The 11,953-nt window shown below is 38.2% G+C and overlaps 1 protein-coding gene across 1 annotated transcript in view; it reads right to left on the bottom strand.

Annotated features, from left to right (window-relative positions):
- Positions 1 to 3,874: 3,874 nt before the first annotated feature.
- The window catches only part of LOC127811517 (nuclear pore complex protein NUP133), a 65,803-nt gene continuing 57,724 nt past the window's right edge, over positions 3,875 to 11,953 (bottom strand). Inside the window, exon 8 of the mRNA XM_052351447.1 lies at positions 3,875 to 4,574. Within this exon, the coding sequence (XP_052207407.1) occupies positions 4,032 to 4,574 (543 nt within the window). The 3' untranslated portion in view covers positions 3,875 to 4,031. The remainder of the gene's footprint in view (positions 4,575 to 11,953) is intronic.

The raw sequence follows: 11,953 nt of genomic DNA, 5'->3' as shown, positions 1-11,953 counted from the left end.
ATTGGTGTGCAGGATTTGTTAATGGATCGAACCATCCAATTGCAAGGTGGAGATGTTCATATATGTGGTTCCATACTGTTGGTACATGTAGGTGTTCAAGGATAGGATCTATCACCCTCAGTGTTATTAATGGTGCGAACATCCTATATGGTATACTATTAGTGTGACAAGATAGTCCCTAACCAGGGAAAATTGATTATTAGGAAAAAGTGTTTTCTAAGGTGCCATCTAGTCATTTAATAAGATTTAACACATAGTTACTAAGTTTGTGAGTTTATTATTCCATGACTCTCGCTTAATCAGGGCGTTAGATGATGGAAGGATTATAACACACGATAATCGTCAACTGTAATAGATTAACTTGAAGTGAGACTTTATTTTCCTCTATATTGTCTTGAACTGCTGCTAAGCGTATCTCAGAACTCTTGGATCATCAACAGAATATGGAGAGATTCTTATCATAGGTTAAGGTGTTGGCCGGGGCCAAAAAGGTTTTGGTGCTATCTGTTTGCTAGCAGGCAATGAACCTAGAAAGTCACACACCATATAGAGATACTTTTAGTATCACACTATGTACCCATTCTATCTCAGATATGCCATGAAGTGTTAATGATGACAATGTGTCAAATGTTGACAAGTTGCAGCACTGAGAGTCGATTGCCTCGGCAGTCAACTGGCCCCGGTGCCTCAGTCTTCTAAATGTGGTTCATGTGGCATGCAATTAGAGGGGTGCGTGGAGACAACCAGCAAAGGCTATTTTGGGCATACATGACATTGTAGAAAGTGGTTACTTGGCTTTTGCTCTATCTTCTGCTTCCTTCGTTTCTTCTGTCTGTTTCTGCTTCTGTCTCCATAAATGAATAGGTGCATGATTGTCGCGCATAAGAGAAGCAAGGGTGCTAGCAATATAGAATCCTTAGTCTAGAACGAGAAGAGGTGCATGGAGTGATATCGGACTGCATGCTAAGTGTGGACAGATTAGGACCACCATGACTTGAGATGGATTCAACCTCAATACATAAACAATTTATGTATCCAACTTGACATCGAACTTTCGATAATCATTTATTGTATTTCATGTGATGAAATAACGTGTTGTTTAAATATCCAAGTTGTATATGATGTGTGTATTTATTATTTTTGCTATGCATGTCTGGTGTACATCTCCATATGTGAATTAGTTCAGATAATGATCAATAAGACATTTACTGATGTGTCATGAACAAAATCGATGATGGGTGGTGTGGAAAACCTTTTCAATTACATTTTGTATAGCATAATCTTAATCAATAATAATAGTTTCGGGTGCTATATTCCACATGCACTTGAGAAATTGTTGAAATAATTATATAAATGTTGCTTCAATTTCATCTTCTAATAGTGTTGCACTAAACAATACTGTTTGTTCATGATGATTCACACCCATAAATGGTGCAAAAGGCAATTTAAACTTATTCGTTATATACGTCACATCAAACACAACATCATCACCAAACAATGCATACGATGATCATGATCTCCCATCAGCCCAAAATACACTTTTTAAGCATCCATTTGATCCCATTTCAATTTAGTAAAAATAATCATCGTCAACTTTTTCCATACGTTGAAAATGCTTAATTATGCCAATACATCCCTTCCCAACATTATTCTTCTGTCTCGCATCCTTCAAACAGTCATGAATATGTTGTGGCATAACAACATTTACATATTGAGTACTGCTAATAGCGTTCACTATTTTTTAATTTGACAAAGTCTAAGCCCTATGTGGTTTAACTCATGTATTAGTCCTTTGCATGCACTTAACCGATGAAATTTATTGTAAGAGCGATGCATGATCACTTTTGAAGGTGTCAATAATTAATGATTATGGATATCAAAGAACTTATTAGCAATCCACTTTCCACATTCCGTCAAAATTACTTCCATAGCTATTTCACAACCCATTCGAGTGCTTCGATCACGTTTCTATCTCTTTTCTAACTTGGCTTTTATTTGAGACTTTTCTATCGTTGTGTGTGCATACGTATACCCTTCTATATATACCACTGTCAATTCTAGACTTATATGTGTAAAATATGCGATCCCAAATCCTTTTCTCAGTGCAGAGTTATTATAAAAATCGTATCCATCATCTAATTTAGCTATCTCCATCCCCACCGTTGGCTCAGCTAGATCATTATTTCACCCAACATTATTACTTTCATTACTACCAATACAATTTATCCATTTTATATATCTTTGTGAAGTTTCATTCTTATCATTGTCACCAATATGCTCTACATAATCCACGTTCTTTTTAAATGGTGTAAATTGCATATTTTCAAAAATGGGCAAACTCATAATTTATGTTGAATGAACAAATTTAATATAATTAATGGTACTGTAATAAAATGTGGAAAAAAAGGCGAAGAAGTGGCGGCTTACTAGTTCGGGGGAGTGGGCAGAGTAGCGGGGAGTGGTGACAGACAGTCAGTGACAGCTGCAAGTGACGAGCGAAGCAGGCGGGCAAAGTAGGCTGTGGTAGATGCAACGATGGCCGTGGATGACGATGGCGATAGCGACGGACGACATAGAAGGTGGCGATCGACAGCAGAGAGCCCAAAAGACGCAGAATTGGGCGATGGCGATTCAAAAGGATGATCAACGGTGATTTGAAGAAGGAACAACTATGGAGGAAAAATGGGAGGGAAAAGGACATATTTGGTAGAAAAGTTTGCTCCACTTTTTCAATTGGTAGAAAAGTTGGTCAAAAAAGGTGAAATCGCTCACCTCGAACGCCTCCCACACCCGGCCCAACAGAACGTGGGAGGAGGTTAATCATGGTGACCCAGCCAGACGCAGTGGCTAGACTCGGGCTCACCGCGCACAAGGAGCCCCCTCACTTTAGAGAGAGATACCCCACACTGCCACTTGCGAGACTCGATCCTTGGTCTTGGTCCAAAATTCACCACAAAAGACACTTTATACCCCCTTCCTTGACCAACTGAGCTGCCATGTGGACAGTTGGTAGAAAAAGTTGTCTTGAAGATGAGATAGGTTAGAATATAACGTATACAATGCGTGTGTATATATGTAATATATATATTTGTTAATGTAATATTTTATAATACGTAATATAGGTACAATATATATTTACATAATCTATATAATTTACTGTGAATAGATTGCTTTGGCCTTTTGTGTGGGGTAAAAATTGTTCACAATTGCGAGCAATTTAATCTGGTCAAAGTGAGATTAAATTATGTTTCGAGCAGAGGTGGTATAATTTGACCCTTATTCAATTAAATAAAATAATCCTAGAATTAATTAATCCCACTTTCACATGATATAACCATGTAAAATGGTGTTGCCTACTTTCAATTCTTTTACCAAACAAACACCGTTTATACGACAGAGAATAATAAAAATTTCTTTCACATATATAGTACCATAAAAAAAGATAAAAACAACCCTCAAGTCATAGGTTAAACAGTTGGATGAGTAATATATCAATATCAATCCGATAAATTGAGAGTTCAATCATTGCCCTGTGCAAAAGTCAAATGTCTAATCTGTAATTTACCTTTCCTAACCTAATCAAGAACATGAATATCGAAAATCACACAAAGACAATCATCCCAAGAAAATAAAAGCACATTGGAGAGGGTAAGGTTGGTTTGTTATTCTAATATAGTCAGATGATTGAAGTTGACCTCAACTAGAAAGAATTTGGGTAATATTATTGCGGGAAGACAAGGCGTTTTGTTCTCCTGTTAGTGTCCTATCTATGGAGTACTGTAGCGGAGTCTGTTCTTATAAATTCTCCTGGGTGAGCAAAAATAGAACTCAACTCATCACCAAAGAGTAGTGAGTGGCTTTGCTATCAAAAAGGCCCAGAAAAATTATGTTTCCAATAGAAATTACAGAAATCTGTAAAGAAAGATGGAGATACAAGCTAGGCTGCTTCTCTAAAAACTGAAAGCAAAACTGATTTCAATCTGAACATGGTATGAATGTACTTGTACTACAAGATTGATACATTCACTCACTCACTCCATTGGCACAGCCTCTTCAACTCCGGCATCATCTCCGGCCACACCTAACATGATTGCCATCAGCATAAGTTTGCCGGCATCAGGGAAGTCCTTGTGCTGCATCAAGATGGTTTCTACAGAAGAACCCATATCCCTTGGTGTTGAAAGCTCCAAATTTTCTTGCCTCAATGGCAGCACTTCATGGAAGCTGCCTTCAAAACTTTCTGCGTCAGGTCCGTAACACCTAACTGAAGCTTGGAAAAGCATGGTTTGTTTCAGAGCTTGTATGGTTTCTTCATCGCTCCACCCCTCGGCTAATGACAACTGATGGATTTTCTCCCAATCATCCTGATCAGCAGCATTCCTCCAACACTCTTCCAAGAGGCTTCCATTACACCTAAGAAAGGAGGAACTGGTCCATGCAAACACCTCAAAAGCCCACGATGAGAGCTCTGGCTCTGAACTTTTAAGGCACAGCTCAATAAGGTCTAATGGAGGAAGAAGCCGATTTCCAATGTTTTGTTTTTCTTCATTAGGAAGATGTTTTACAATCTCTTCCTGCAAGAAGTGTACCACAAATTATATAATTAGAATATCTTGTAAAAGATATGAAGAGAAGACAAGAAGAAAACATATTCTCTGCATTCTAGTAGCCAAAAATGAACACAAGATTACGGGTAACAGTCCAGTTTTTTATTTATTGGCACTCAAAGGGGAAAAAAAACAAAAACACAACCCAAATATAATGACATAACAGAAAATGTCAAGATTTTGGTTGCCTTCCCACCAATTTCATCTCACACAGTCTTTGATATAAGAAGAAAAAAAAAAAAAAGGAACCCAGACTCAGAAGTCAGAACATGGTTTTGAATGAAACTAAATTTAGGATTTACAATAAATCTCTGAATTTAGCGCCCATCTGCCACTTTTCCATATTATTGTTATTTCTGCTTTCTGGTTCTTTGGAAAGTATCTTCATTCTTTTCCTTTTTGTATCCCACCCTCTCCCCCACACCCACACTAGACTAGGCAGAAAACCCTGATCCTAGACTCTGCATGTGTGAGCAAGTGCATGTGTTTATTTTTGCCTGGAAGCATAGACACTTTGATACCATATGCAGGTCTGACATACATCAGATGTGGATACAAGCTATATACATCAATTTGATATGGACCCACCACTTAACATATGACTTGGTCCAATCGCCTCTACTTAAAGTGCCAAATAAAAACAACTTATATGATGACTTAGAAGCATGATGTTCTTCAGCTCATGACTTGTGCCTATTTTTACAGCTGTTGATTATTGAACTAAAACACTTTCTACATTTGTGAGGATCATTCAAATTGAATTACTATCTTTTTTTTTTTTTTTTTTTTTTTTGTGTGACATGAATAGTATTCTCCTACTTTTATGACATATTCCTCCAGGGATCTCATGCCTGTATGTGTTTCATACTTGTTTTGCCTTGGTTTCCTTCCCTTGCTTTTGAAAGGGGTTGACACACCTTATAGTTGGTTTAATACAGCAGCTAAAGTAAAGCTGTTTAGTTTGGCACCATGTCCCAACTTGCTTGATCATTTTGGTTCAGTTCCGAAGCATCCTAGCTCACTTGACAAAGACAAGGCTGAATTTCTTTCAATTTGGTATCAGTTACAAACTTTTCTTCTACTTATGAATTTACTCTTCTAATGCCCTGACTGATTTTATCTCTATGTTTTATTGCTATCCTAAAATTTTGTTTTAAGATTCAAGCTGAATGGTCTCTCACTAATTTAGATGCCTCTCTTGAACTATCATTTCTTCACTGAACCAAGTTGCTGAATTAATTATAGATAGATTCATTGCAAGACAACAAATTGAACTTTACAATGGCTTGAAATCTTGGTTCTAATATTACAATGTTTGCCAGCCATTCAATCAATGGGGTTGAATTTGTTTTAGTTGCCATTGGTATCACTTCAAGACTGGGCTTTCCAGGCTAGCACAGTTCATATAACAGCAAGCTTAGGGCTCGTTCAGTAGGCTGCCATTTTCAGTTTTCAATGTTTGTTTTCAATATTTTGGAAATGAATGTAATACCCCATACATTTTATTTGTAAGTGAGCATTTATTAATGAAGGAAATCATTTGATGGAATATATATGGAGATATTATGGTTTTGGCATCGCATAATTTTAAGAAAATCACAACAGGGGATCGACTATCAAGCCAAAATTCGACTCCCAGAGTGGCAGCAAGAGAGGATGGTGACAATCAAATAACAAAGGACAATTGATTGGCGGGAGTTTCCACATGGCAGGCAACGAAAATTCAAAAAAGGTGTGTTCACTATTTTCATTTCATTTTCAATTTTCCTACCCTCCCATCACTCACCACCAGCAACCCAAGCTCACTGGAATATCACGGTAGTGGCCACCAGCAGCCCAAACAATCTACTCCTAGGTGTTGGCACCTACTACAGCAGCCTACAGGGAGTCACCACTCCCAAAGAGATGATCTCTCTAGAGCACAAACAAAGGCCCTTCAACACTCTTTTTCCATTTGAATAAAAAATGCAACTGAAGCATCAAAATTGGATCATCTAAGAAAACAACACAAAAATTTTTCTAACTCTAGAAACATGCCCTAGATCAATACAGCAAGGAAGTCTAGGTGTTTTCTTTTTCCTCATATTCTGTAGTTGTCAAATCAAGATGCATATCATGAATTAGGTAGGCCAAATTCAGAATCATAAATCACACTGTAAGATACAATAACTATTTGATAAATAGCTCAAAAGTTATAATCTAAAAGATGTTTATTCCTATAACATGAATAACATACTCAAAATTAACCCTAGCTGTTTAACAATATTGATATTGCATATGGCACCAAAATAAGCTACCAAGGATTCCAAAGTTAACCAGAGTCTTACGTAAGTCATAAACTCATAAATCATAAGTTATAAAATCTTAAAATGATCAGAAAAGATTAGTAAATTTATATCTAATTATCCTCGCATTCAAAGATTAATATCACTATCACCACTACCACCATCATTGTCATATAACATGGCCTAATTTCCAAATCATGAATCGTATTGTATGATACATGTGATGCAGAGAAAAATCAGATTAACTCTGATTATTTGTGGGAATGAGTATTGAACCAAATCATTCGATACGTTTCGCATGTTGTCGGATACTAACAACACTATCATTTTCTATTTTTTGGCTATTTTTGGGAGAATGGAACCTGTTGGGAAAAGGTCTGTATGTTGAACTCATAGATAGGGACGTGTAACAGTGAAGATGATCTCTTCAATGGAGAGTTCAACATTTGAAGTATAGCAAGGTTCAAGAAGTCCGTGCCTTCCATGACACTCCTAGCATCAGATTTCCCAGCATCTCTCTGAGAGATGGGAACTCCCAGAGAGCATCAAGAATGCAGAGTCCATCTGAGAAGCAGGGCTTGAGAAGTGGGAAAGCAAGGCCGTCAATGCCAGAAGTGTATTATGTGGGGATTTTATGTTCAGCGCCAATAGAAATGGGAGAACATAAGTCGATGATGAAGGCAGCGATGGTGGTGTTGATAATAGGGTTAAGAGACAATAAAAAATAAAAAAACTGAAAATAAAACACAAAATTGTCAAACATGTCAGTTCTCATATTTTTAAAATGAAAAGCAAAATGAACATAGAAAATTAGAAATGAAAACTCTGTCAAGCAGCCCCGTAACAATTCAGTTTGACATCAAGTAACCCAATTCCCCAACTTGATCACTTAAATTCAGCTCAGCAGCCCCTCTTAGTTCACCAGCCCCCGACGAGAAGGCTAAGCCTCTAAGGTAACTGGCACATATGGAGAAGAATGATTTTCATTAGGAAAAAATTACAGAATCAAAGTATGGCCCTTTGAGACAGGGGGTCTGTCTACAGGTTCAATTAATTCACCCTAAGGAGATGGGATTTGAAAATATATTAAGAGAGTCTAAGTTGATTTCTTTTCAAGCTGGAGACAGAGAAGGATTAGATTTTGGTTGAGCCATTGGTGCAATTCTAGTTCTTTGACTGAGCAATTCCCATATTTGTACCAGTTAACTATATGAAATTGCCTACTCAGTATGATTACTTATATCTCAACTCCATTGGTGTTATATGGCCTTACACCCAAGCTAAATCTTCATTACTGGGTGTTCAATACTACTAATTTGCTGTTTTTGAGTGCCTTTAGACTCATACTAAGTGAAGACAATGAGAATATGGAAATTGAATCAAAACTTTTTATTCAATTAGTCTTAAAATCCTTTACATACTTGGTCCCTATTTAACATGTAGATAGAGAACAAATATGGAAACATAAAATTAAACCCAAATAATCAGCCTAAACATTCCAAATATTGGATCTCATTATGGCTTCAATCTCAATCTCTTACCACAATCTCCTCCAAATCCTCTTCAAATTATTCAGGATTTCAACACTCTTGATCATGTCCAACTTGTAGATAAACTCTTCAAAGCTAGATCTCTGTAACCCCTTAGTGAATATATTTGCCAATTGTTCTCTAGTAGGGATATAGGTCATGCAGATTGTCCCTTTCTAAATTTTCTCCTTTATAAAATGTCTATCAACTTCTATATGTTTAGTCATGTCATGCTGAACAAGATTATGGGAAATACTAATAGCAGCTTTGTTGTCGCAATAGAGTTTGATGGGGAACTCTACTGTGATATGTAGTTCCTCCAAAAGCTTTTGTAACCATAGCCCTTCACACATCCCTTGTGCAACAGCTCTGAATTCAGTTTCAGCACTACTTCTTACTCCTCCATGTTACTAGATTTCCCCAAACATAGGTACAGTAGCCGGTAGTAGATCTTATGTCTTCTACTGAGCCTACCCAATCTGCATCTATATAGATCTCTATCTTCTTATTGTCTCATTTCTTAAAGAATAGACCTCGTCCTGGTGAGCCTTTCAGATATCTGAGAATTTTATACACTGCTTCTAGGTGACTCTCCTTTGGTGAATGCATATGCTGACTGACAACACTTACAGCGAAAGCAATGTCAGGTCTAGTGTGAGATAGGTAGATCAATCTACCTACTAGCCTCTGATATCTTTCTCTATCCACAGGCTTTCCAATGTCTTCCATTCTTTTCCCTGCCTCGATTGGGGTATTGTTTGGCTTACAACCAAGCATACCAGTCTCAGTCAAAAGGTCAAGCACGTACTTTCTCTGAGAGACACTAATTCTCTTCTTTGATCCGGCGACTTCCATTCCCAGAAAATATCGCATTTGACCTAGGTTTTTTACCTCAAACTCTGTGGCTAAGACCACCTTCAACCTCTCCACCTCTCCTATGTTATTTCCAGTGAGTATGATGTCATCGACATATACGATCAAAATGGTCCTCCTTCCATCATTGGATTGTTTGAAAAACATAGTATGATCTGACTGTCCCTGTTGATATCCTTGATTCTTAATTACCTTCGCAAATCTATCAAACCACGTTCTTGGTGATTGCTTGAGCCCATATAGAGATTTCTTCAACTTACATACTCTGGTTTCTTTTCCCTCCTTGTAAAATCCTTGTGGTAGTGTCATGAATACTTCTTCCTCTAGCTCACCATTCAGAAAGGCATTCTTGATGTCAAACTAATAGAGTGGCCAGTCCAGGTTTGCTGCCAAGGACAAGAGAACTCGTATAGTATTCAGCTTTGCTACTGGTGTAAATGTCTCAGTGTAGTCAATACCATATGTTTGAGCGAACCCCTTTCCAACTAAGCGGTCTTTGTACCGCTCTACTGTGCATCCGCCTTGTACTTCACCGTGAACACCCACTTACAGCCCACTAGTTTCTTCCCCCTTGGCAACGTCATCACCTCCCAAGTTCCATTCTTTTCTAATGCCCTTATTTCTTCCATCATTGCTTCTCTCCATTTTGGAATCTCCAAGGCTTCTTAAATATTCTTAGGAATATGGATTCTGTCAAGGTTAGACGTAAAAGCACTACACTTGGCAGAAAGAGCATTGTAAGATACAAATTTTGAGATAGGATGGAGAGTACATGAACGAGGTTGCTTTCTAAGAGCAATGGGTAAGTCATCAATATTTTTTACCTGGTCATGATTGGGTTTTGGCTCATGAGTAGTCGAAGCTATCACCAGTTCAAACTCTTTTGGTGCTTCGGATGCGAGAGTCTCATCAGGCTTTGATTTAGGTCTCCTTGAGTAGACAAGTGGCTCCCTGTCTGTTTGTTTTCCCACATCTCCCCCTGAGTTCAAGATTCCTTCTGCGTTGGACAAAGAAGGAGGGGGTGTATTGTAAGGGATAGACTCAAAGATCGGAACATCGAAGTCAGTGTCTGAGGATCAAGCTTCACTCAAGGACTCCCCTTGAAGCGAGTAGTAGGGAGTATGCTCAAAAAATGTGACATCCAGACTAACATATAATTTATGTGAAAGAGGGTCATAACATTTGTAACCCTTTTGAGTAGGGGAGTAACCAAAGATGACACATTTGAGGGCTTTAGGATCCAACTTAGTACGTTGGGAGGTGTGAATGTGGACAAACACGGTGGACCCAAAAACACGAAGTGGGAGAGATGAATTGAGCCGAGAATTAGGGAAGATCTCCTGGAATTTTTGGAGAGGGGTTTGCAAATGAGAGAATTCGACTAGGCATTCGATTGATGAGGAATGCAGAGGTCAGAATGGCATCACCCCAAAAATTATTTTTCATGTGAGAGGTGAACAATAGGGCACGAGCTACCTCAAGAATATGCCGGTTTTTCCGTTCAACAACCCCATTTTATTAGGGGGTGTGAACGCAAGAACTCTAGTGAACAATACCTTTGTCTTGAAGATAGGGGCCCAAAGAATGATTGAAGTATTCAGTGCCATTATCAGTATGAAGAATTTGGATTTTTGTGTGAAATTGGGTGTAAATCATAGTGTAGAAGTTCATGAAGACAGAACTAACCTCAAATTTATCATGTAGTAAATACACCCAACAAAGACAAGAATGGTCATCAATAAAAGTAATAAACCATTTTGTGTGGGTCTTATTGCGAACTCATGAAGGCCCCCAAAGGTCACTGTGAATCAAAGTAAAAGGCAGTGATGGTTTATAAGGACATGAGAGAAAAGTAGTGCGAGAATGTTTTGCAAGTTCACAGACTTCACATTGTAAATCCAAAGGAGTTTTATTCGAACAAAGTGAGGGAAACAAACATTTTAAATATTGAAAACTTGGATAACCCATTCGTTTGTGCCATAACAAAAGGTCACTATCCCTAGGACTAGATGTTGAATTACAGATAGGAGAATGACACTGTTTACTCATGTGAGTGTCATCAAAGTAGTAGAGTCCCTCGCATTCCTTAGCACTACCAATCGTCTTCCCCGATGATAGATCCTGAAAGACACAATGGGAAGACAAAAATGTAGCTGAACAATGAGATTGGTTGGTTAGCTGACTAACAGACAACAAATTGCAAGACAGATTAGGAACATGAAAGACAGACTCCAAAGTAATAAATTCAGAGATACGGATACTCCCCTTGCCAACTACTAGGGATAAAGTACCATCTGCAATTTTTACTTTCAAGTTACCAGCACAAGATGAATATGTGGAAAATAAATGGTGGGTATCAGTCATATGGTCAAATGCGCCAAAATCAATAATCCAGGGAGTACGGCGCAAGTAGTACTAAGAGCAGTAAAAAAAAGCACCTTTGTGGGCTAAGGAACCCGATGGCGGAGGCGTAGAAGACTGACCCGAGGCTTGAAAGGTTGAAAAAGAGCATATAACTTCTCAAGTTGCTCGGGGTTAAAACCCCCAATAGAGGCCGACTGAGTATGATGGGCTGGTTCTATTTTTTGTTCAGTCAAGGCCTGGTACCCATGAGATTTATTGGGCTTTCTGGGCTTCTAATCAGCAGGCTTGCCATGTA

This window comes from Diospyros lotus, chromosome 10 (genome assembly GCF_014633365.1).
Source record: "Diospyros lotus cultivar Yz01 chromosome 10, ASM1463336v1, whole genome shotgun sequence".
NCBI classification, from domain to species: Eukaryota; Viridiplantae; Streptophyta; class Magnoliopsida; order Ericales; family Ebenaceae; genus Diospyros; species Diospyros lotus.
This window is presented reverse-complemented; position numbering and strand designations above follow the sequence as displayed.